The sequence below is a fragment of the Nycticebus coucang genome, chromosome X (genome assembly GCF_027406575.1).
Source record: "Nycticebus coucang isolate mNycCou1 chromosome X, mNycCou1.pri, whole genome shotgun sequence".
Taxonomy (NCBI): Eukaryota; Metazoa; Chordata; class Mammalia; order Primates; family Lorisidae; genus Nycticebus; species Nycticebus coucang.
Genome location: NC_069804.1, coordinates 15298961 through 15325391, shown reverse-complemented (window position 1 = coordinate 15325391; position 26431 = coordinate 15298961). Strand labels below are relative to the sequence as shown.

At 41.9% G+C, this 26431-nt stretch overlaps 2 protein-coding genes across 6 annotated transcripts in view; one reads left to right on the top strand and one right to left on the bottom strand.

The window, feature by feature from the left end:
• The window catches only part of RBBP7 (RB binding protein 7, chromatin remodeling factor), a 31787-nt gene extending 17251 nt beyond the window's left edge, over window positions 1–14536 (top strand). For all 4 annotated transcript variants that reach the window (XM_053580749.1, XM_053580750.1, XM_053580751.1 and 1 more), the window contains 7 exons: window positions 2145–2305; window positions 2944–3070; window positions 3197–3274; window positions 3858–3934; window positions 9141–9198; window positions 13255–13365; window positions 14078–14536. In XM_053580749.1, coding sequence (XP_053436724.1) covers window positions 2145–2305; window positions 2944–3070; window positions 3197–3274; window positions 3858–3934; window positions 9141–9198; window positions 13255–13365; window positions 14078–14146 — 681 coding nt within the window. In that variant the 3' untranslated portion in view covers window positions 14147–14536. The remainder of the gene's footprint in view (window positions 1–2144; window positions 2306–2943; window positions 3071–3196; window positions 3275–3857; window positions 3935–9140; window positions 9199–13254; window positions 13366–14077) is intronic.
• Window positions 14537–14681: 145 nt separating this feature from the next.
• TXLNG (taxilin gamma) overlaps window positions 14682–26431 on the bottom strand; it is a 61230-nt gene continuing 49480 nt past the window's right edge. Inside the window, exons 6-10 of one of the 2 annotated variants that reach the window (XM_053580746.1) lie at window positions 26083–26202; window positions 24433–24507; window positions 22396–22488; window positions 18957–19076; window positions 14682–17872 (exon numbers count right to left, since the gene is read on the bottom strand). In XM_053580746.1, the coding sequence (XP_053436721.1) occupies window positions 17549–17872; window positions 18957–19076; window positions 22396–22488; window positions 24433–24507; window positions 26083–26202 (732 nt within the window). In that variant the 3' untranslated portion in view covers window positions 14682–17548. The remainder of the gene's footprint in view (window positions 17873–18956; window positions 19077–22395; window positions 22489–24432; window positions 24508–26082; window positions 26203–26431) is intronic. The other variant, XM_053580747.1, reaches the window with a different exon arrangement.

Genomic DNA, 26431 nt, shown 5'->3' with positions numbered 1-26431 from the left:
TGTTTCTACCCTGGAAAGTGGATATTGCTGCCCCCATGATCCCCAATGTCAGAACAGATTTTCTCCCATTGCTGTTAATAATTCAGTCTTGGGGGGTGATGGCACCTGTGTCACACTTCTGCATACCAACTGCTAATGAGGCCAGAGAAACAAGCATCTGCCTTGGTTTCACGAAAAGAAGCTTCTTCCCTCACAGTGTATGTATGTTGGTTTCCCAAATATGGAAGGTGGGCTCTACTCAGTAACCTAATTGCTAGTACCTTTTGAAGACACCAGGCTGGAAATTGCTCATGATAATAACTGACATTTACCAAGGGATTCTCATGTGCTGGGCGTCATGCTAATCTTCCCAGGGTCCTTCTGAGGTGAGGAGCAGGGGTGATGGCAAGAGCTCTGCACGTTCCTTTCTCTTTGGTATGTGTCAGTTGGATATAGTGTATAAGTAACAAGAGACTAAGGGCATATGCATTGTGTAAAAAAAAAAAAAACAAGATTTTGTTGCTAGGAAATGTACTGGGAAAAAGCTTTGTTCTAGAAACCCCTTCACATAAGAAAGTGTTTTGTTTTGTTTTGTGTTTTTTTTTTTTTTTTTTTTTGTAGAGACAGAGTCTCACTTTATGGCCCTCGGTAGAGTGCCATGGCATCACACAGCTCAGAGCAACCTCCAACTCCTGGGCTTAAGCGATTCTTTTGCCTCAGCCTCCCGAGTAGCTGGGACTACAGGCGCCCGCCACAACGCCCACCTATTTTTTTTGGTTGCAGTTCAGCCAAGGCCGGGTTTGAACCCGCCACCCTCGGTATATGGGGCCGGCGCCCTACCAACTGAGCCACAGGCACTGCCCATGTTTTGTTTTTTTAACAAAGTCTTACTTTATCACCCTCGGTAGAGTACTATGGCGTCACAGCTCACAGCAACCTCCAACTCCTGGGTTTAGGCGATTCTCTTGCCTCAGCCTCCCAAGTAGCTGGGATTACAGGCGCCTGCCACAACGCCTGGCTATTTTTTTGTTGCAGTTTGGCCGGGGCTGGGTTTGAACCATCTACCCTTGGTATATGGGGCCAGCGCCCTACTCACTGAGCCACAGGCACCGCCCAAGAAAGTGATTTTTTTTTTTTGCAGTTTTTGCAGTTTTTGGCCGGGGCTGGGTTTGAACCCGCCACTTCCAGCATATGGGGCCAGCGCCCTACTCCATTGAGCCACAAGCACTGCCTGAAAGTGATTTTTTAAAAAAGGATGAAGCCCATACCAGTGACACTGGAATTATAATTAGTGGTAATATACCTTGGTGGTATATTTATTTTAAACCATTGAATGAGAATCATTGCCCTATAGCTTGCAATATTTTTTCATTAAAAATTTAAGACTTTTGGGCAGCGCCTGTGGCTCAAAGGAGCAGGGCGCCAGCCCCATATGCCAGAGGTGGCGGGTTCAAACCCAGCCCTGGCCAAAAACTGCAAAACAAATAAAAAAATTTTTTTTAGCTCTTTTGTGATGGGATGTTAGAAAACTCAGATCATGAAGTCCCATGATTTGTGGGCTTCTATAATGTCTGAGGTCCATGGAAGGCCCTGTAACCTCTCCTTGGGCTCTGCTAATATTTTGAAGAGTAATCTATTGGCCTCAAGCTTTGACCTTTCTGAGTAGAATTAGTAGATGTTTCTGGACCCGGGTCATTTAGCTATCAAACCTGATGTCTGGTGGTTTCTGCCATGAAGTGAGAGACTTGTCTGAAAGGATTTTGCTTTTAAGAGGCACATTTTCGTTTTAATTCCTAGTCTTCTCAAGTCAATGTGAATTTTTAGGATGCGTGTTTTTGTTCAGTATATAGTGAATACCTGTTATACCATCTAGATGAGTTTTGGATACTTGAATGTCTGAATGTGTATGTCTGTAGACTCTCCAACCAGAGTGTCCTTGCCTGCCACCATCAGTCTGTCTCTCCCTCCCCTCATTACAGTGGAGTTTCCTTTCCTTCTGCATCTCACATGGAGGCTGCACCCACACACTGTTTATATCCCCCCTTGTTTAATTTCTAACTTTTATATAGTCAAATAGTTTTGTTTCTAATGAAAGTATTTTAAATAAGATGTTAGTATTTAAGTTTAGTTTCTTACAGCTTTTGTTCTCCCTCCTTCTCCCTCAGACTGTCTGTCTGTGGGATATAAATGCAGGACCAAAGGAAGGCAAAATTGTGGATGCCAAAGCGATCTTTACTGGCCACTCAGCTGTTGTGGAGGATGTGGCCTGGCATCTGCTGCACGAGTCATTGTTTGGATCTGTTGCTGATGATCAGAAACTTATGATGTAAGGTGGAAAATTCAATGGGATTATGTTAGATGGGCGATAGTGATTGTGGTAGACTGTGGTCTGATTTATGTTATAGCCTTAAAAAAATACAATAAACTGTACATATGTAATGGCCTTTAAACATAATAGTTACTGTGCTATATGGATAAATACAGATTATTATTTAAAAAGGAAAAACAGCTATGTAAATGTGAAAACATACTTGGTAGTGGTAAATATCAAAACTGAGATCCAGAGTGACTTCACTTGGAAGTCTGGGAGGAAAATGATTTCATCAGGGTGTGGCCACAGAGCTGCATTCAACCACCTATAATACTTTACCTCATAAACTAATATCTGAGGCAAATATGGCAAAATACTGAAATTTGTCAAGGTTTGTGTAGATGGCAAATTGTTACATTATTCTCTACAAAGTCTATTTTTTGTGTGCTTGAAATAGCTGGTAATTAAAATAAAGAATATAATAAAAGAGAAACCAGAAATAATAGCCCAAGTTTATTGTCTATAGGTTTAGAATGTATCAATGGTACTGAGTGGAATGATGCTGACATGGGGCCAAGTATGAATGTGTGAGAAGCTTGGGAAGCTCGAGTGTCCTCCTTTGGTGCTATATGCCTTCTACCTTTGTGTTTTAGATGGGATACCAGGTCCAATACCACCTCCAAACCGAGCCACTTGGTGGATGCGCACACTGCTGAGGTCAACTGCCTCTCGTTCAATCCCTACAGCGAGTTCATTCTAGCAACTGGCTCTGCGGATAAGGTTTCAGAGTTTTTGTGTATCATTTACACAAAATGTGTCTTGTGCTTGTCATTGTGTTGTGCTTTAATCAGATTTTCAAAACTCTTAATGTAAAGGACAGAGATAAATTCATTTTTGTCATTTCAGACCGTAGCTTTATGGGATCTGCGTAACTTAAAATTAAAACTCCATACCTTTGAATCGCATAAAGACGAAATTTTCCAGGTATGTGACTGTTTTCTGGAGTCTGTATGTCAGATTTCAGTAACGGAGCCGGGAGACTGGATTTTAATTTTTTGTTTATATGGCAGGCATAGGCCTTTTTTTTAAATGACAGCTTCTCTTCTACTGTATAAACTAATTGAAAATAACTTAGAAGTTTTTGAGAAGTTATTCAGAAGTAGAGAGAGAAGTCTCAGAAAACAGGATCAGTTTAAAAAGTGAAATCCAAGGATTCTTAAGGTATACCAGATTGGCAGGTCCACTAGTGAAAAAATGTCTTGTAAATGGTTTCACATGGAGATCTGAAGTGAAAATTTTACAAGTTTCGGGGAAGGTTCTAGTGCTAAATTAAGTTTATTAGAAACCCTAGCTGAGTTGCTTGGTACTGAAGAGTGCAACTTCCTGGGGACAGGCTGAAACTGAGCCTCTTTAGAGCACTTGAAAGGCTGGGACAAGAAGGTGAGGCCTTACACTGAGGGTAAGATTATAGAGCACAAGATGGGAAAATATCACAGATTAGAACTATAGCCACAAACCGAGCAGTGGATGATTCACTAAATATGTTTTTAAAATAACCCATTTCTAGGTCCACTGGTCTCCACATAATGAAACTATTCTGGCTTCGAGTGGTACTGATCGCCGCCTGAATGTGTGGGATTTAAGGTAACTCAGAGTCCTGTGACGAGACGCTACAGAAATATGCTAATCTGGCAGGTTATGTAATGATTCATAAACTAGAAAAGCAAGCTGCTAATTCTATTTCAGTAAACTCTAATATTAAAGAAACATTTAAGTGCCTTCCGAAAGAGCCTTTGTTTTAGAAAATAGAAGTGAATCAGCAAATGAACCATAAAATAAATTTTTATTATGTGAGTTTTGTGTTTTGATATTCAGACATGAAAGGGGGGATTATGTGTGTTTATGGCCAAATTATTGTATTTGAAACACTCATGTTATAGATAGGAATAAATGTTAGCTGTTCACGTCTCATTGGATCTCATAGTAGACCAGCAGGACTGTTCTGAGAGTTTTTATACCATTTGCTCTTCTGCACTTTCATTGATTTGTTCTACAGATGTGACCTCCTGCTGTGGGTTGTGCCGAGAAGACCTTTGTGAAGGGGACAAGGACAGCCCATGCTGTTAGAGAGCTTATGTGCTAGGAGCTCTTTGTATAAGGAGTTTCTTCTAATCTTTTTTTTTTTTTTTTTTTTTTTTTTTTTTTGAGATAGAGTTTTACTATGTTGCCCTCGGTGGAGTGCCATGGCGTCACAGCTCACAGCAGCCTCAAACTCTTGGGCTTAAGTATCTCTTGCCTTACCCTCTCAAGTAGCTGGGACTACAGGCGCCTGCCACAATGCCTGGCCATTTTTTGGTTGTGGTGGTTGTTTAGCAGGCCTGGCCTGGATTTGAACCCACCAGCTCCAGTGCATGCGGCTGGCGCCCTCAGCTGGTGCCGAGCCTTCTAATACTTTTTTCTTTTTTGAGACAGAGTCTCACTTTGTCATCCTCTGTAGAGTGCTATGATACCACAGCTCCCAGCAACCTCAGACTCTGGGCTTCAGCAATTCTCTTGCCTCAGCCTCCCAAGTACCTGGGACTACAGGCGCCCACCACAAACACCCATCTCTTTTTTTTTTTTTTTTTAAGACAGCCTCAAGCTATCGCCCTGGGTAGAGTGCCTTGGCATCACAGCTCACAGCAACCTCCAACTCCTGGGCTCAAGCTATTCTCCTGCCTCTGCTTCCCAAGTAGCTGGGACTACAGGCACCCGCCACAATGCCTGGCTATTTTTTGGTTGCAGCTGTCGTTATTTGGCGGGCCCTGGCTAGATTCAAACCCGCCAGCTCAGGTGTATGTGGCTGGCACCTTAGCCTCTTGAGCCACAGGCGCTGAGCCCCATCTATGTTTTTTTGTTGTTGTTGCAGTTGTCATTGATGTTTAGCTGACCTGGGCCAGGTTCGAACCTGCCACCCTCAGTGCTGATGTGCACTGTAACCACTGTGCACAGGTGCTGCCCCACAATCAGCTGTTTTGTGTTGCAGTTGTCATTGTTTTTTAGCTGGCCCAGGCAGCTTAAACCCGCCACCCTCGTACGTGGCTGGTGCCACAACCACTGCGCTACGAAAGCCAAGCCTAATTCTTAATTTGCTTCACTTCAGAGTTGCTGTTGTAAGAATTTCAGACTCCTTTAGGTTTTTTTGAGCATTTAGAACCACTAATAAAAATGGCTTGGTTATATATTTCTCCATAACATGTTACTGTCTTAGGTTTAAATCATAAAATTACCCCCCAAAACCCACTTTATTTCCTGCTTGTATTAAATGTATTCCTTGGAAGTAGACTAAATTTAGTACAGGTTGAATATTCCTTATCTAAAATGTTTGGAACCAGAAGTGTTTCTGATTCTGGGTTTTTCAGATTTTTGAAATGTTTGAATTATGCTTAGCAGTTGAGCATACCAAATCCAAAAGTCCAAAACCCAAAATACTCCAACGGGCATTTCCTTTGAGTCTCAGTGCTCAAAAAGTTTTGGATTTTGGAGCATTACAGATTTTTAGATTTTGAGATGCTCAACCTGTATATTAAAACTAAGGCTGTCTTAAATATAGTAGACCCATCCTTAGTATTCAGAAAATACGCTACAGAATAAAATGCTTGCATATAAAACTTAAAACATCTCTGATATTCAAGGTTCTCAGGGAACAAACTCACCATAAAAGACGTAGCTCAGTGGCCACATACACCAGGGCTGGTGGGTTCAAACCCAGCCCCGGCCTTCTAAAAACAACAATGAAAAGTACAACCAAAAAATAGGTGGGCATTGTGGCAGGCGCCTGTAGTCCCAGCTACTTGGGAAGCTGAGATAAGAGAACTGCTTAAACCCAAGAGTTTGAGGTTGCTGTGAGCTGTGACGTAACGACACTCTACCATGGGTGACCAAGTGTCAAAAAAAAAAAAAAAAGACGCTTGCTTGAAGGTATAGAAAATCTTTAAAGTAGATGTTTGGATGCATTCTTTTATTTTAAAAATAACCAGTTTTAAAAACCTGAAATACAAAATTATACAGTGGTTGTGTGAATGTTATGGCAAGGTTTTTGTGATCATTGTATATAGTTTTACAATTCATTCATGTATACAGTTATGATTTAATAAAAAAATAAATAAAATTTTTTTCTTAATTTTTTTTTTTTTTTGAGACATAGTCTCAGTCACCCTGGGGTAGCGTGCTAAGGCATCAAAGCTCACAGCAACCTCAAAGTCTTGGGCTCAAGTGATTCTCTTGCCTCAGTCTCCTGAGTAGCTAGGACAACAGCTGCCAGCCATAATGGCCAGCTATTTTTAGAAACAGGGTCTTGCTCTTGCTCAGGCTGGTCTCAAACTCCTGAGCTTAAGCAATCTACCTACCTCAGCCTCGCAGAGTACTGGGATTATAGGCGTGAGCCACTGTGCCCAACCTACTTAATTTTTTTTTTTTTTTTTAGGAGACAGGCTAGGCTCAAGATCAGTGGCACCATTATAGCTCACCACAGCCTGGACTGTGTGATCTTCTCCCTCCAGAGTAGCTGGGATTACAGGCATAAGCCACCACACTCAACTAAATTGTAAATTGTTTGTAGAGATGGGTTCTTTATGTTGCCCAGGCTGGTCTCTAACTCATGCCCTCAAACCATCTTCCCACCTCTTGCCTCCTAGTGTTCTGTGATAATAGGCATGACCCACTATACCTAGCTCATAACTTGTTTAATATTAAAATTACATAAGATAATGTAACTGGGGCGGCGCCTGTGGCTCAGTGAGCAGGGCACTGGCCCTATATACTGAGGGTGGCGGGTTCAAACCCAGCCCCGGCCAAACTGCAACAAAAAAATAGCCGGGCGTTGGTGGGTGCCTGTAGTCCCAGCTACTCGGGAGGCTGAGGCAGGAGAATCGCCTAAGCCCAGGAGTTGGAGGTTGCTGTGAGCTATGTGACACCACGGCACTCTACCGAGGGCCATAAGAAAAAAAAAAAAAGATAATGTAACTGTAATCCTGATGTGGGGAAGATAGAAATATATTTGTCTAGCAATCCCACATGTTTAGGTTTGTTTGACCAGTTTTATGGGAAGGGGAAAAAACTATCTTCCCTTGGTAGGCTATATATTTTGATCTTTTTTTTTTTTTTTTAAGTACTATCTTGGCTTGGCGCCTGTGGCTCAAGCGGCTAAAGCGCCAGCCACATACACCTGAGCTGGCAGGTTCAAATCAACAATGACGGCTGAAACCAAAAAAAAAAAAAATAAAATAGCTGGGCATTGTGGAGGGCGCCTGTAGTCCCAGCTACTTGGGAGGCTGAGGCAGGAGACTCGCTTAAGCCCAGGAGTTGGAGGTTGCTGCTACCTAGGGCGACAGCTTGAGGCTCTGTCTCCAAAAAAAAAAAAAAAAAAATATTATCTTTGCACTAGATACAAGGTAAAAACTGACATTTGATAAGTAACTTTAGAGGTGATTTTACTGTTGGGGGATTTCTGGCAAATTCTACAAAAATGGAAGAAGTTTTTTTAAGAGAAGGAAAAAAGAAGGCCAGGCACAGTGTTTCACGCCTGTAATCCTAACTCTGGAAGGCTAAGGTGGGTGAGTTGCTTGAGCTCGGGAGTTTGAGACCACCCTAAGGAAGAGTGAGACTCCATCTCTAAAAAGTACCCTGATGTTGCAGGGGAGGCTGAGGCAAGAGGGTCTCTTAAGCCCAAGAGTTTGAGGTTGCTGAGAGCTATGACGCTGCGGCACTAACAAGAGTGACAAAATAAGTTGCTGTCTCCAGAAAAAAAACTTAGATCTATAGTACTGACATGTAATTGTATTTCACTTGTGGAATGCAAAAAGCTTTAAGAGAAAAATGTAAGGGCTGTGTATCATTTCATGTGTAGATTTTTTTTTTTTTTTTTTTTTTTTTTTTTTTTTTGAGACAGAGCCTCAAGCTGTCACTCTGGGTAGAGTGCCGTGGCATCACAGTTCACAGCAACCTCCAACTCCTGGGCTCAAGTGATTCTCCTGCCCCTGCCTCCCAAGTAGCTGGGACCACAGGCACCCGTCACAACGCCTGGCTATTTTTTGGTTGTAGCCGTCATTGTTTGGCGGCCCGGGCTGGGTTTGAACCTGCCAGCTCAGGTGTATGTGGCTGGCGCCTTAGCCACTTGAGGCACAGGCGCCAAGCCGATTTTGTTTATTAAATATACTTTTCACCTTTCAGTTCCTCATTCTGCAGCTTCAGTTATGAATAGCTATAACTCATTTCCAGGAATTAAATATCCGACTCTCCCATCAACTAATTAATATAAAACCCTAGCTGAGCACAGTAATGCACACCTATAGTCCCAGGTACTCAGAAGGCTGAGGCAGGAAGATCACTTGAGCCCTGGAATTCTGAGGCTAGCCTGGGCAACATAGTGAGACCTAAGGAAAAAAAGATGCTAGTTAATTATAGTATAGAAATAAGTTGGGTTTTTTTTTTCTTTTTCTTTTTTTTTTTTTGTAGAGACAGAGTCTCACTGTACCACCCTCGGGTAGAGTGCCGTGGCGTCACACGGCTCCCAGCAACCTCTAACTCTTGGGCTTACGCGATTCTCTTGCCTCAGCCTCCCGAGCAGCTGGGACTACAGGCGCCCGCCACAACGCCCGACTATTTTTAGTTGCAGTTTGGCCGGGGCTGGGTTTGAACCCGCCACCCTCAGCATATGGGGCCGGCGCCCTACTCACTGAGCCACAGGCGCCGCCCTTGTTTTTGTTTTTTTTGAAGAGTGTGTTTTAAGATAGCTTTCTGGGCTGGTACTATTTAGCATACATTCATGCTACAAGAATTTCAATAATGAACACATTTTCTTTCTTAATAGTAAAATTGGAGAAGAACAATCAGCAGAAGATGCAGAAGATGGGCCTCCTGAACTCCTGGTACACTTTGGCTTTCTTATGGAAGATGAATGTCATAGGCAGATTGGATTGTTACTGTCATAGGCAGATTGGATTGTTACTGATTCATATATCTCAAAAATGAGCCAAAACTTCACATTCTAGCTGTTGTAGATGATTTCAAAATGGAGGTTCTGGAGGTTATTGTGATTGGGCCTTATAACATTTACCGAAACTACTAAATGGAGCCAATAAGATTTTACATATGTTTCACTGAGAGTACATTGAGGTCCTGAAAGATAGTGTGTAGTAATTTCTCACAGATTTTAATTGTAATATATCTGAGGGTTGGGGATGAGCATAATTTCTCTTCAGTTAACAATACTTACCACTTTCCAACAGGATGGGAAAAAATTTTAATGACCTGATTTTTAAGTTCTTGCCTAGAAAATGAATGCTTCCTCAACGTTGTTGATGCCTGTAGTGGCCACCATGTCCCTCCTATTCCTTATTGAACCATCTTACATCTCTTCTACCCCTTGAAGGCTTCTGTGGTGGTGTCTGTCCTTATTCTTCCTTTCTCTCTGAATCCTTCAGTGTATACTTTAAGTCACTTTCCTTAAAGCATTGCCAGACATAGCAGTGGTTCTTTGTCCTTGCTCTAGGTTCAACATTTGTCTCCTGCAGTCATTTGGCAGATATTCATTAATCCCTGTAGCATATGTGTTACTTAATTCCAAATGCCAGCACTAATTTTTGGTATGCTTTGCCTACAAGTTTTAAAAGATAAAGAAAGCCCTTGAGAGTAAGCCCTACCTACAGAAGATGCTTACTGCATCCCACCTTGTGCAAACAGTCTGGCCCTTTAACTCCTTAACCAGTTAGTTGCTACGTCCCAGCAGCTCTGGACAGAAACTGGGTGTGATGAGACACAGACATATCAACATGTTCAGTGTTCATAACACTTGTTAAAGAAGAGTATTTCTTAATAAACTGCTGCCCTAGCCAGATGATAGTATCTAAATTTTTTTTCTATATTGTGCAACTTGTAAAAAGTCTGTTTTATGAAAGTTTCATACTTTTAAAATATTTTCTAGAAAGGCATTGCTCCCAGCTATTTTCACTTTTTTTTTTTTCTTTTTTGAGGCAGTGTCTCACCCCGGGTAGAGTGCCATGGCATCATAGCTTATAGCAACCTCAAACTCCTGGATTCAAGAGATCCTCTTGCCTTGGCCTCCCCAGTAGCTGGGACTACAGGTGTGCGCCACCACACCCAGCTAGTTTTTCTATTTTTAGTAGAGAAAATGCTCTTGCTCTTACTCAGGCTAGCCTTGAACTCCTGAGCCTTAAGCATCCTACCAGCCTTGGCCTCCCAAAATGCTACGATTACAGGCATGAGCCACTGCACCCAGCCTTCACTTATTTTCTGTTTCAAAAACATCTTTATTGAGATAGAATTTACATACCATACACTTGACCTATTTTAAGTGTATAATTCAATTTGTTTTTGTTGTTTTGGGGGGTTTTTTTGAGATAGGAGTCTCAAGCTGTCACCCTGGGTAGAGTGCTGTAGCATCACAGCTCACAGCAACTTCCGAACTCTCATTTTTTTTTTTTTTTTTTCTGTAGAGACAGAGTCTCACTTTATGGCCCTCGGTAGAGTGCTGTGGCCTCACACAGCTCACAGCAACCTCCAACTCCTGGGCTTAAGTGATTCTCTTGCCTCAGCCTCCCGAGTAGCTGGGACTACAGGCGCCCGCCACAACGCCCGGCTATTTTTTTTTTTTGGTTGCAGTTTGGCTGGGGCCGGGTTTGAACCCACCACCCTCAGTATATGGGGCCGGCGCCTTACTGACTGAGCCACAGGCGCCACCAACTTCCCAACTCAGGTGTGTAAGCAATTCTTTTGCCTCAGCCTCCCAAGAGCTGGGACTACAGGCACCCGCTGTAATGCCCTAATTTTTTTTTTTTTTTTGCAGTTGTTTTAGCTAGCCCAGGCTGGGTTGGAACCCGCCAGCCTCGTTGTATGTGGCTGGTGCCCTACCCATTGAGCTATGGGCACCGCCTCAACTATTTTTAATTTAGTATATTCATAGAGTACACAACGATCAACACAAATCAGTTCTATAACATTTTCATCCCTTTAAAAAAAAAAAAAAAAAAAACAAGTGGTGCCTGTGGCTCTGAGTAGGGCGCCGGCCCCATATACCGAGGGTGGCGGGTTCAAACCCAGCCCCAGCTGAACTGCAACCAAAAAATAGCCAGGCGTTGTGGCAGGCGCCTGTAGTCCCAGCTGCTCGGGAAGTGGAGGCAGGAGAATCGTGGAAGCCCAAGAGCTAGAGGTTGCTGTGAGTCCTGTGACATCATGGCACTCTACTGAAAGCAGTAAAGTGAGACTCTGTCTCTACAAGAAAAAAAAACCATAGCTATCACCTCCTATTCCTCCTAGTCCCTGGCAACCACTAATCTACTTTCTGACTCTTGGCTATTACAGACATTTCATATAAATGGCATCATACAATATGTGGTTTTTTGTGACTGATTTTTACTTAGCATAGCATGATGTTTCAAGGTTTCTAGCTGTTTTTTGATATCACAGGAGAGGAAAGTATTACTTTGTACATTACAGCTCTGCAACAATTTCATGGTCCTTGAGAAAATCCAGAGAGCCTGAAATCAAGGGACATTTAGGAATAGTAAACTATTCTAACTGTAATGTTAATGTAATGATATCTTGCTTTGATGACTCCTGTATGTATTCCAAGCCCCAATGATCTTAAAATATTTTCACTTGTGTACCCCTTGATGGTATTTTGAAAAGCTATTTACCCCCACCTCATATCTTTAATTAGGTTACATTGCATATAATCTAATCGGCAGACAGAGACCTCATTGTCAAACTAAGGAGTCAAATCAGACTTTGTCAGGAAGTGACTTCCCAATTAAAAACAATGTATTAGGGCGGTACCTGTGGCTCAAGGAGTAGGGCGCCGGTCCCACATGCCGGAGGTGGCGGGTTCAAACCCAGCCCCGGCCAAAAAAAAAACAACAACAATGTATTAATGTCCTTGCAAAGAACAGTTTGCTCTGAATCTTAATTCTAAGGTAAAATAAGGACACAGTGCCTTCCCATGAGGTTGTCTCTTGCAGGAAATAAGACTGCCCACTTCAGCATTTTCTAGCTAAGTGTTCTTTTGGTTTAGGCATAACTTACAGAGGGCTCTGGAGCTGTAATTTTTGAGCCCAGGGGATTTTCTTTCTCCCTGAGGCAATGTCAAGACAGATGAGCAAGAGGTATGCTTTTTTTTTTTATTTATTTATTTTTTTTAGTAAAGGGGGTGTGGGGACCAAATAGACTCAGTGTAGAAGAGTATAGAACATGACATACAGCTGGGCGCCTGTGTCTCAAGCGGCTAAGGCACCAGCCACATACACCTGAGCTGGCGGGTTCGAATCCAGCCCAGACCCGCCAAACAACGATGGCTGCAATTAAAAAATAAATAGCTGGGCGTTGCGGCCGGCACCTGTAGTCCCAGCTACTGGGGAGGTTGAAACAGGAGAATTGTTTGAGTCCAGGAGGTAGCGGTTGCTGTGAGCTGTGATTTTACAGCACTCTACCCAGGGCGACAGCTTGAGGCTCTGTCTCAAAAAAAAAAAAAAAAAAAAGAATGACATACTTGAAACAGATTACCTAACTTATAAGTGAATGATGCTGGAGTATCATTCACTTATACATCCTATTCAGTGTGGAAATGGCATTGTTATGTAGGAAAGCAACCTTATTTTTAGGGGGTGCAAGGTGAAGTACTTAGCCATTTCATTGTATAGGCGCATATAAAGCATATGTAAACAAAATATTAGTACTTGGTGAATCTAGGTGAAAGGTATACAGGTAGTCACGGTACAATATTGTCATTTTTTCTAAAGATACGGAAATTTACAAAGTAGGTGGGTAGGATCATTAGGCCAAAAGCCTTCCCCCGGCTTGAAATACTCATGCTGTGAAAACTATTTTTAAAATCTTTAATACAAGTATTAGGATTAACAGGAGAGTATCTGGTCATACACTACCAAAGCTTTTTTTGTTCTCATTAACAGTTCATTCATGGAGGACACACTGCCAAGATTTCAGATTTTAGTTGGAACCCCAATGAGCCTTGGGTCATTTGCTCAGTGTCTGAAGATAACATCATGCAGATATGGCAAATGGTGAGTTAAAATACTTGTTTTTCTTAAATGACTGTCTTGTAAAGCAGAGATTTACTGGTGACATGATGTAACAATTATTTCAAGTATTAAGACACATACTACACCAAACATTAATAGAAAGGAAACTGTTTAAAAATTTATTCCCATTTTAACGACACAATCTTTAGTTCATACTGGTCCTTTTTCCACTGTTCATAGCACCTGTTGGGTCAGGAGAAATCTATGTACAGATGCAGCATCTGCTCTAATTTTTCTTCTTTGCACTCTTCATCCACTGGGGTCTTGGTGTCACTGTTCTGTTTCCAGTGTCTGTGCTGTGTCATACATGAGGGATACAGGAAGGACGTTCTGAGATATTGAAATGATACCAAGTTCTTTGATTATGAGTGCTAAGTACTTGACATTTCCACGTTCTTAACAAAGCCTTTCATAAACATCTGTGCTATAGATGCCTCTTAAGTGATGCTTGAAATGCTTTTAGAAAAAAAACTCTAATGAACAATGATTGAAATAAGTAGTGTATGACCATAGGTGTATTTGTGGAATCACACACAAGCAAGTAGTTTGAGAATACTAGCCTACCTTTCCTTATTAAAGTTTTTAGGGGGAATTGTTTTTTAAAAAAGGACAACTTGTAAAATTCTGGATAGACATTAAATTCTGTTTTTAGATGGTCGTGTATTTACCTGTGAATATATTTGGTTATCTCCAGGCTGAAAATATTTACAATGATGAAGAGTCAGATGTTACACCATCGGAACTGGAGGGACAAGGATCTTAAACCCAAAGTACAAAAGGTGTTTCTGTTGAATGTAATGCTACATGAATGCTTGATTTCTCAAGCGCCAAAAAGGCATTGTATAGTAGGCAATGTTAAGTGGGATGGCTTATGGCGTTCTTTACTCTCTGATCCTAGCACTTTCAAATGACCTGTTGCGTACTGTATCATATTGTAGTTATTAGGGGGGAAAAAAAGATTGTTGCTTAAGAAAGAACATCACCATTGTTTTAAAATACAAGTAGCAGGGTACTGCTTTTGATTGAACTATTTTAAGTCCTTGTTTTCTCAAACTAAGTGCTTGCTGTTCCCAAATATGCAAGAATAACTTTTACACTTTTTCCTTCCAACACTTGTTGATTGGCTTTGCAGAAATAAAGTTTTAAAATAAAATTTGCTTTATTCTTTTGGAAGGGGTTGGGAGGTGTGTGCATGATCTATTTCTTGAGTAGTCTTGAGTAGAAATGGGTAAAATTGTACCGTTGGACTTATTACACAATTATGGCCACATGGGTAGTAAAAGAATACACAGAAGCTGTTAAATTTATCATACATATTTACTTATCTATACAGAATCAAGTAGATAAAATCAGATTCACATTAGTGAAAAATCTCTACAAAATGTCTTTGAAAAGCAAAACAAGACTGCCTCTTAACAATTCGTATCCTCATGAAAGACGTGGGTTGTAAAAATAAAGCAGTGTGTTTAGCACAAACTAGAAGATATATGCATCATTTTTTCACAGTTATTTCCATCTACAGTCTGAAAGAGGTAGATTTTCTGCAACACCTGAGAGTTGAATTGTGATAACCAGGTGTAATAAAGGCAGTTGCATACATAACTGAAAAATACTGGTCTCAAAACCAAGAAGTGTACTGGTCTCAAAACCAAGAAGTGTACTCCTACAAGTCCGAGGATGAAATGGGCTATTATCTAAGACCCAAGTTTTGTCTGTATCTTGTAATCTACTGCAACCATAAATAATACACAAAGATTCCATGATGGTGCAAACAAATGCAATTTAAGTGAATTTGACATTTAAACCTTTTCTGGGCCAGCCTAGTAGCCTTACAGTGTTCTAGAATATGGTAAATACAGGGTGTGCTACAAAGCCACAACACTGGGTTGGTGAGGGGCTAGCTTTAGGGTGTCCTCCAGGGGTCCCGTTTGTTTTTATTCACAGGGTAATGGAAGGAAAGATTCTGAAAGGACACTAAATGCATCCCAGACAGAATCTACATCCTCTAAATGTGATAGCATCTAGCAGAAATACATAGTAAGCCAAAAGCAGCAGGCCAAGTACTGTTAATCACATTGCTTTATAAAAGCCCTTGAAAATATGCAACAGGTCCAAGATTTACAATCTTCCACACAGAACAAACACCACAAAGAAAAGTGGTGGGCTACACAAATGGCTTAATAAAATGTTAAAGAGCTATACTCCAGAGTCTCATGAAATGTGATCCTTAGTACTAATTTTAAAGTAGATTATATTTGATATATACTTTCACTCCCCACCTCCCCTGGGGAAATGAGTCCAGTATTTCATTTAGTAGCCGAAGGGGATATTTATAAAAGACTGTCGGGAGGGTGCTGTTTTTGCTTTGGACTCATTTTGACAGAGTAATTCGATAAACTATTCTGTGGACTTCTTTACCTCTGCTGTCTGGCCCCTTGATTAAAATGACCGATGGTGGAAGCTTACATATAATCCTCCACTCCAGGCGCTCTATTGGACAAATTTCAATTGTTTCAACCCAGTTTAGAACCATGAATGTGACAGGACTTTACAAATAAGAGAATACCCTTTTAACTGGACAAACCAGAGTTTATTCAGTCCAGTAAGCAATTTAACAAGTGTCAGTTTGATAGTTTTGCTCAGTGGAATGTGCTAACATCAGTTCTAGTAGAACCTTTTTATTTCATAAAGCTTTTCAATGCAAACTACGAGGGACAAAGTCAAAAGTTTTTACCAGTGCAGCCTGATTAATCATTTGCATAACTGAGCCACATTAATCACTGAAAAAACTAAAGTCAAGAACTAATTTAATATCAGAATTTCCCCCATTTCAAGTGTAGAGACTTTAATAAAATTGGTGGGTTTTTAAAAAAAGACAGTAACCAAGAAGGGGGTGAGAAACAGCATTAGAAATAGATCCTGAGGGTGGCGCCTGTGGCTCAGTGAGTAGGACGCCGGTCCCATATACCAAGGGTGGTGGGTTCAAACCCAGCCCCGGCCAAACTGCAACAAAAAAATAGCTGGGCATTGTGGCGGGCGCCTGTAGTCCCAGCTACTCGGGAGGCTGAGGCAAGAGAATCGCCTAAGCCCAAGAGCGGGATGTTGCTGTGAACTGTGATGCCACAATACTCTACCGAGAGTGACAAAGTGAGACTGCCTCTTAAAAAAAAAATAGACCCTCACTACCTAACACTCCTGCCAGGATTTCCCCAAGTAAAACTGTTGGTTCCAGTGTTTTCTGTCTTGATCCATGAAATTAAAACTCCCTTTTAAAACCCTGGAGGACTTCACTGGTGGGACTCTTTAACAACTTTCAAGTAGCCAGGAACTAATGGAGGAACTTTGGCGTGATGAAAGTGACAAAAATTCACCCACATTGTCTTACACAAGGGACTTGACTACAAACATCAATGGCAGTTTTCAAAAAGATGTAGCTTTCTGTGGGAAGTAGTGAATATGTACCCAAATCTCAAATGGGAATCAAACATAAACCACCACCCCATGCAGTGAGCCCCCAGTAGCTGGGAGTACACACATGGGTTCTAACCTGAAACCAAAGGAGAATAACTACTTATAGTCACATAGACAGTGATTTGCTTGTATACGCTACTTTGTTCACAGGTGACATCTTTACGTACATGTTCTGCCAAAACTTAAGGGGGATTCTAGAGGCTGTGGCCATCTAATTTGAATCAAATATGCTATGCTTGACCCAATACTAGTTTTATTTTTACTTGGCATTTAAATGGGCTATTTTCTTTTCTTGAATAATATTAATGGGGGACCAAGACATTTAAATTAATGTTTTCACATCAAAGAACCATTGTCAGAACAAAGTTCCCTTGTAATGGCCCTGTCTTGAGTGAAATTTTAATTAGGATAATTATGTGCAAGGAGTAGGGAAGAAAAAGGACGAAGCAATGAACACATGCATTCTGATGAAGGGGCAGTGAGGCAGATGTGCAACACAGCTGAGGAGAATTCATAGATCAAAACTATTCAGAACTGCTAAGCAGCCTCCTGTACCACATAAGTCCAGTAGTTCTAAGAAAATACAGATATGGTAGAAAAAGTAAGAAAATTTTCACCACGAAACCAATAGTTACTACTAACAGAGAAAGTTATACACAAAATATATCTCTCAATACAGTGATCACACCTCATCTTAGTCAACTGACTCGATGCCTGGAGCAGAGCCGGTGCACGGGGCCTTTGGCTTCTCACTCACTGCCTTGGGCTCGGCTGCCAGGTGCACCCCGGGGGCCCTTTTCCAGGAAGCGTTCCGCTCCTTGTGAGGATCCAGGGCAGGGCATGGCCGCATCCCAGGTGTTGCTAAATCCCCTTCTGTCGCTTTAACGGAGACCTGCTCTTTCAGGACTTCGACCTTCTCGTTGAGTTCATTCCTTTCTGTTTGAAGAGCCCTGCACAGCTTCTCTAACCGTTCCAGTTTTATTTGAAAGGCCTTGTACTCTTTATCACGGACTGTTTTCTGTAAGAAAAGAGATGGGACTTATGTAACCTCGTGAAATACAAATCAGGTTATTACATAAAAAAAAAAATAAGCTGAGCTGTACTGGTAACTGTTTCCTCACCTGTCAAACATGTTCAGTTTCTTCAGACTCCTAACACTCTAGCAAGCTAGCTTCATGGTATACATTTCTAGGTATACAAAATGATATTTAACATAATACTGTTCTTAGGGTGGCAAAATTTAGTTCTCCCTTTGTCATGTATTTTTTAAAATCCACTTTTTAAGACAGTTCGTATTGATGAACTATTAAGGAAAGTAAAGCTATTCCTCCCGAAGACTGGCAGACAAACTTAAGGGCTTTTAAAAACACAATGACTCATTTCCATATAATTCTCTTCTGTTGTAATTTTTAAATAAGAACAAGATTCTTGTATACATGTGCCCCAACATTTCTCTCTTCTGAAATGTTACAAACTAGACCTGTAAAGTTTCTGAAGGTGTGAAATTCAGTGACAGCAAGGTATACATTTCAGCTTTAAAAAACTGGCAAAAAGTACTGTGTTGCTTTTTTACAAGATTCAATCTAGACAGAAAGGCCTCTGGGTTGCTTTGCACTCTCACAGTGAAGTCTGACCTATGCTTCCCTAACAGTGAAGTCTGACCTATGCTTCCCTAAAAGTGTGAGCCCTGGACCCACTGCATGGGCATCCCCTGGATACTTGTTAGAAAGGCAGATTCTCCCAGCCCCCAGACCCAGTGAGCGAATCAAGCTGTGGATGAAGCCTAAAAATCCTGCTCCTAACAAGCCAGAATTAGATGCGAGCTCTCAAGTTAGAGAAACCGCTGCTATAGAAGAAAGCAAAACCTGGATGTCTTACCACTCTCCAACACAAGCCTGGGCTGATTAAGTGGGTAGTAAGCAGCTCAATCCCTCCCTCAGGGCCTTACACTTAGACCTAGCTTAACCACCAGGAAGAGCATCAGAGACTCGACTCAGTAACTCCCCTCCCACCCCAACTCTGGCTGGAGTACCCAACTATCACAACATGTCCCTGTCCTGATAGGTACCTGAATTTCTAAGTCCCCATGACTAAGACTATACCTTAGTCGCAGGAAACCATCTCACCTCTTCAGCCATCTGCAGAAGTGCTTTATTATTGTTTTCCCATTTGGTACGCCATATTATTGTTTCTTTTTCCAGTTTTTTAATTTTCTTTGTCATCTGTGAATCAACACAATCGCAAATTTAAATCCCAAGTTCTATTTCTCATTGCTACACTCTGTCCCACCATACAAAAATGTCTTTTTTTTTTCTTTTTTTTTGTAGAGACAGAGTCTCACTGTACCGCCCTCGGGTAGAGTGCCGTGGCGTCACACGGCTCACAGCAACCTCTTAACTCTTGGGCCTACGCGATTCTCTTGCCTCAGCCTCCCGAGCAGCTGGGACTACAGGCGCCCGCCACAACGCCCGGCTATTTTTTGGTTGCAGTTTGGCCGGGGCTGGGTTTGAACCCGCAACCCTCGGCATATGGGACTGGCGCCCTACTCACTGAGCCACAGGCGCCGCCCACAAAAATGTCTTAATGTCCTGCCCCTGCACCTGCCACACCCAGCTGACAGCTGTGTGTGCTGTCCCTAGCAGAGCTTATCTCAGAACCTCCTAGGGATGGAACCAAAGAAGGGTTTGTGTTGAGAAAAACAAATTTAATCTCAATTCCAGAGGCAACAGCACACTCTGAACTCAATATTAAGACTGGAGATAGCAAGAGACAAGTCCTCCTGCTCCCCAAGTTACATGAAAAAATGTCCATGATTTTGAGTTTCTGCCCATTAAACTAATTCCTCAGATTCTTGGGATGAATGACTTTCAGCCCCAAACAAGATGAAGAACTGATGCTCTGCCAGGACCCCCAAGACCACAGCAGCTTCAGAACCAGAGGAAGCATAATTTAGTAAGAGGCCAATGACCAAGAAGTATTTAACCCTTGAGCTTTGGTCATCCTCACAACCCATAAGTCTGTTTTACTTCACATTTTGCTAAACTGAGTCCAAAAATCAGGAACATGTTCTTAAGCCTATGTTCCCAGGACACAGCTGTCAGGAACTCAGAGTTAGAGTTATCTATGCCCATCAGCCACATTCTCAGTATCCTTCATCCAGCACTGACCGTGAGCCGGCTCTGGCCAGAGTCTAGGCACTGAGCCAGCTGCTGTTAAGGAAAACAAGAATAAGACAGAGCCAATGCCCTATGCCTTAGGTAATTACAGAACTACAACACAAGGCAGAGTGAGGCAAAGGCAGTGGGAAGATCTGGGTTTAGAGCTGATCCACAGTACACTCCCAGAGGATTCTCTAGGATAACAAATTTGGGAGTCCCTTTCTGAAACTATGTTCCACTTCAACAGTGAGCCTGTACTAGACTCCAACTGACACTTTTGCTGTGCCTAATAGCTCCCCCTCGACCGGAGTCTGAAAGGTCTGGCAGACAGAACTAATCTGCTGCTCATGGAATTCTCCAGATTACTAAGTCTAAAAATACCTAAAGGTGGTAATTTGAGCACCCTTCAGTCACATGACAATTGAGCACATTAGTTAATGTGCCAAGCACCGTCTGAAGTACTCTATTTTATCACGGGTAGGTTGGTCTTTGTACCGCTTGTAATGGTGAAGGAACAAACTTGTCCAAAGTCACACATGATATGGTACAATTGGGACATCGATGCAGGGCACCTGCTCCAAACCACTAGCTAGTAGTCATGACTAACATCTGAATTGCTGACAAGGTACCAGGCACTCCTTTCTTTCTCCTTAACCCAATATCATTTTTTTTTAAGTCCTCCATTTTGAGGGGAAGAAGCCAAGTAAAATAAGGGTAAATGGGTGACTGGCTGGATGGATATGTTTAGAATTACAGATTTTGGTTCTTAGGTAACCTAAGGGATATCTCCTTAAGGTGGACAGAAAAAAGCAATAAAAGCCCGTGAACTGGTTTGGTTAGAGGAGAAAGAACTCAGTGAGAGTGAAGTTAAGAAAGAAAAGTTAGGGCGGCGCCTGTGGCTCAGCGGGTAGGGCGCCGGCCCCACATGCCGAGGGTGGTGGGTTCAAACCCGGCCCCGGCCAAACTGCAACAAAAAAATAGCCGGGCGTTGTGGCGGGCACCTGTAATCCCAGCTACTTGGGAGGCTGAGGCAAGAGAATCACCTAAGCCCAGGAGTTGGAGGTTGCTGTGAGCTGTGTGAGGCCACGGCACTCTACCAAGGGTGATAAAGTGAGACTCTGTCTCTACAAAAAAAAAAAAAAAAGAAAGAAAGAAAAGCTAAAAAACTGAGAAGCACTGATATATTTATCAATTAATGAAAATATGTTTATTCTTGTGGGCTTGAATATCTTTAAATCATTTCATTTCCCAGGATACAGTTTTGTGAAAAGACTTTTCCCAGGATACAGTTTTGTGAAAAGACTGAGGAATGATCCTCAAAGTGATAAAAACTAACCAAACAACAAATAAAAAAAAAAAATACCACTTGGGCGGCTCCTGTGGCTCAAAGGGGTAGGGAGCTGGCCCCATATGCCAGAAGTGGTAGGTTCAAACCCAGGCCCGCCCAAAAACTGCAAAAAAAAAAAAAAAACAAACAAAAAACCACTTTTTATTTATCTATTTATTTACTTACTTACTTATTTATTTTTGAGACAGAGTCTCACTATGTTGCCCTGGGTAGAGTACCGTAGCGTCACAGCTCACAGCAACCTCAAACTCCTGGGCTCAAGCGATTCTCTTGCCTCGGCCTCCCAAGTAGCTGGGACTACAGGTACCTGCCACAACGCCTGGCTATTTTTTTTTTTTTTTTTTTAAAGAAACAGGGTCTGGCTCTTGCTCAGACTGGTCTCAAACTCCTAAGGTCAGGCAATCTACTCGCCTCAGCCTCTCAGAGTGCTACGATTACAGGTGTGAGCCAGTGCGTTGGCCTCCACCACTTCGTTTCTAGTACATTATACTTAATAGAGGATTTCACTATACTGAAGGTAGAATTAACTCTACGAGCACAGACATCATTAGCTACTGGGGGTACTTTGAGGTCAAAATGACTGAAGATGCTACTGGAGGATCAGAAAAGATAAAATTAAGACAATATTATAACTCATCTAAGGCTAGGCACAATGGCTCGTGCCTGTCATCCCAGCACTCTGGGAAGCCAAGGTGAGCGGATCACCTGAGCTCATGAGTTTGAGACCAGCCTGAGAAGAACAAGACAAAAAATAGAAAAACTAGCTGGGTGTTGTGGCGGGCACCTGTAGTCCCAGGTACTCGTGAGGCTGAGTATCCTCTGAGTACACAGAGGATCACTTGAGCCCAGGAGTCTGAGGTTTCTGAAACTATGACACCACAGCACTCTACCCAGGGGCAACAAAGTGAGACTCTGTCTCAAAAAAAAAAAAAAACCAACAATCAAAACAAATAACTCATCTAAGAAGTAATCATACTTAAAATAGCTTATATAAATTCCCTTTTATGTAATATTCTACTAAAAACATGGAAATACCTTTTCCATTTCCTGTCTGAAGGTTGTAAACAGTTCGTTGCTTTTTGCCATGGTAGTCTGGAATTCTTCAAACTTATCCATATAAAGAGAAAGCTACAGAAAAAAGTATGAAATATTCTGAGTTCCATGTAAACAATTCAAATTCCCCAACTTTCAAAGAAAAAATATAGTTAGATGTGATTTGTTGTAAGTGTTTCTAAAAACAAATGCATACCCAATGCTTGGACATCAGACATAGAGCTAAGTTCTAACATCCCACAGAAATGCACTAAAATTTAGGAGATAACATAGTAAGCACAGAAAATGGGACACTCTTGGGAAGGACAGCCACATTTAGGTAGCAGGAAAAGGAGGTGACACCAAAGAAACAAAATGACTCAGGGTGGTACAGATGACAGACAACAGATGCAGAGCAGGGGGGGCCGGGGGGGAGCTCTGTGACTTCCCCTGCAGCATTATCAATGACTCCCATGTTCAAGAACATTATTTTTTTTTTTGAGACAATCTCACTGTGTTGCCCTGGGTAGAGTGTGCCATGGCATCATACCTCACAGCAACCTCAAACTCTTGGGGTCAAGAGATCCCTCTTGCCTCAGCCTCACAAGTAGCTGGGACTATAGGCGCCCGCCACAATGCCCGGCTAGTTTCTCTATTTTTAGTCTTGTTCTTCTCAGGCTGGTCTCGAACTCACGAGCTCAAGCAATGCATGCGCGTTGGCCTCCCAGAGTGCTAGGATTTCAGATATAAGCCACCGCGCCAGGCTCCATCTGTATACTTTACACCTCCTCCACATTGATTCCCACCCTCGTTTAGATGGACAACTGAATGCACAGCGCTGATAAGCAAAGGTTCATATCTTCAAAGTGCTTTCTAGCATGATCATAACTCACGGTGTAAGGTTGCAAAGATTTCTGAATCTGACACCTTTTGAATTTTCACTCTAAGTCAGACTAGCTTTATAGGAAGATAACATCACCACAATGTAAAACTTTCCCAAAGAAAAATAGCACTCCAAAAGAGGTACTGGTGAAGACTCATGCCTTCAAAATTAGCAAATTTAGAGTCCTTACTTAAAGAAACTTCCTATGTTACCATAATAAACCTTTGAAATAAGTAGCACTCTTCAACAGAATGTGATCTAGTTAACTGAAAAAAGGGTGAATTATAGATACTAACGCCTAATTTTGTCTGTAAAGATGGAAGTCTCTCCTGCACCTTTTCTTTGAGTAAGGAAACAGCACCTGCTACTCTCACTGCATGCAAGGCAACCACACAGAGACCCGAGAGGGCGCCCCTAGTGGGGTCTGCACGGAAAGAAGGGAGGGCCCTGAGTGGAAACACCAACCCCCACAACTCCCCTGGGAGCCACACTGTGGCCCTATGCAGGGCTTTTTCTTTTTACTCTGTCACTGAGGCTGGAGTGCAGTGATGCGAGCATAGCTCACTGCTGCCTTTAAATCCTGGGCTCCAGTGATCCTCCCGCCTCACCCTCGGGAATAGTGGGGACTATAGCCATGCGCCACCACAGCCAGACATACGTAGTTTTCAAAATAGGTTATGTGCTCACAGCACAAAATTCTAAAGGTATAGGTTAAACTATACAAAATTGTCATTTTACAGCTCAAAGGAATCAAATATTCTTAGCTTCTTCAGCAATTTCATATGGTTCAACTTGATAAAGGACTAAAATCTGCAGATCTGTCGGTTTTCCTTCAGGGGGAAATTAAGTGACGCACACGGGAACAAAGTGAGAAAGTACCTATGTTGCCCAACCATCCCAGTCTGCCCCGAAACCAAGATTTCCTGGGACGTGGAGCTGTCAGTATTAAAACCAGGAAAGTCCTGGGCAAACAGAGATGAGTTGGGTACCCTAAATGAAGTGGACAATCCCAAAAGGGACATGTGATGTCTTCCTCAGTTCTGGTCAGCTCTGGCTAGGGAAAAGCAAAACCATCCTAGAATCTTAGAGGAGATCAAGACATGTATCACATGAACCATCATTTTTCTTACAAACTCTACCTTCTGCTGCCAAGTTACCTGCTGTTTCAGTTGGACTTCTTGCTGTTTCATTTGTTCATATTTGTGCCTGGATTCTGTTGCTTCCTTTAGTAACTAGAAAACAGAAACATTCTGGCAAAATGCTAATAATAACAAATACAATGATGACGTTGAATGGCCATACAGTTAGTTACCCTTCTGCTCACTATTTTAGCAAGAACCATGAGTCTATAGACGACAACATTCTGTTTCACAACCATCATTTATCCACGTCTTCCATCTGTCCCGCTTGTTAATACTTAAGAACGAAGAAATAATCTTTTACTGCTAAAGCAGAAAAAGTACCCTGGAGACCTCATAAAATTTATAAAACCAAGAGTAACTGTTGTATTTTAGGTGAAAATAATTAGATGTCTAGCATTAGCAGAAAACATGGCTAGGAATCTTGACATTATCTGGGTGACCTAGAAAGCCCTCTCTAGTCTCTGAGAGGCCTCTCGGGTCTGTAGCAAAGCAATGAAATCCTGGTTCCTAAGTAATTTTTAGCCCTGGGGTGGGGGATGGGGATGGATGCTTTCATCTATATACAATACTTGGGTTTTCAACAAAATGACATAATAAAGTTACATAGTAAGTAGTTGTAAATCCCTGAAGTAAACTGTCAAATACATAGTGCAAAGAAGCCTTGAAAAGTCCTACTGAACCAACCAGAAGGTACATACATGTGCACACATGCATGTGTGTAAAATTTATACTCCACCATTGTCAGTTCCTGTGAAAGGGCCATACTGGGAAAGATGTCTCTGAGCCCTAGATTCACACTCAGCATGACAGATTCACATCACGAGGGCCACGCAGGAAGTGAGTCTTTACACTGCACTCACCTCATGGCCTTGGCTACTTGAGTGAATGCCAGATCAAACAGTCCACATTAGTACAATCATTTCTCACTTTTATTATCTTTTTGGATAAGCATGTATAGTTAAATTTGCATATAGTAAATATACGTACCCAGTGAGATTTTCACCTTACTCACAATTATTGACAGGCTAATATTATGTGAGCATACACTCTGGAACTGATGCTAAGTGATTAGGGTATAGGGGATTCTGTTAAAATTTTATCAGAGATTACACCAAAGTGAGTAAACAAATGGTTACCCTAGTTTCCGGTTACGTGTTTAGAAACAAAACATAACCTGTGTTTGGTAAGCCTGTTGTTAAACTGAATTACCAAATTTAATATGCTAAATCCTAGCACAATTCTTAAACTTGATGACCACTACCTCAGAACTGAAATAAATAAGCATAGGGAAAAAAAAAACAAGGCAAGTACCGGTCTTTCCACTGACATGGTCTAATCTCTCCAGTGTATTTTCTATATAAAAAGTTAAATACAAATAAAATGCTTTCTAACTCACTCATGCTCCCTCTCTTCTCAATCTAGAGCAAAAAGCTGACCATCACGCGCTGGTGCTATGTTAAATGTAGAGTCAGTCTAAACGTTTTAAACGGCTTTGGGTATAATTTTGGCAATAATTTCTCAAGAAGCAGAACTGACTATACAAAAATATACTGTGCTTGGTAGATGGGACACTCTAAATGCCCTGACTTGATCACTCCACATTATAGCAACGTTTCACATGTACCCCATAAAATTCTACAAATAAAAAAAAGAAGTAGAACTTACAAACTCTCTTTCTCTCTGATGCTTTTCGTCAGCTTCCTTTATCAGCTGTGTCGTCTGCTGAAGTTTGGCATCCACAAGCTGTTGCTGCAGTTCCTTGTGTTTGAACACTTTATCAATATGCTGCGGGAAAACAAAAGTTCTTCTATCACTTACCAAAGAAAGGAGCACAGTGAGGAGGAAACAGCAGAAGTCCCAGCATCCTGTTTACCCTGCTGTCCTGCTAATACCACTGTAGCTGAGAACACTGAGTTTTTCAGTCCCTGTGCTAATGGGGGTGGCTACTCTGCAAACCACCCCACACCCACAGGAGCACTGCCCTCTCACTGCTGCCCTGTCCCTGGCCCTGTCG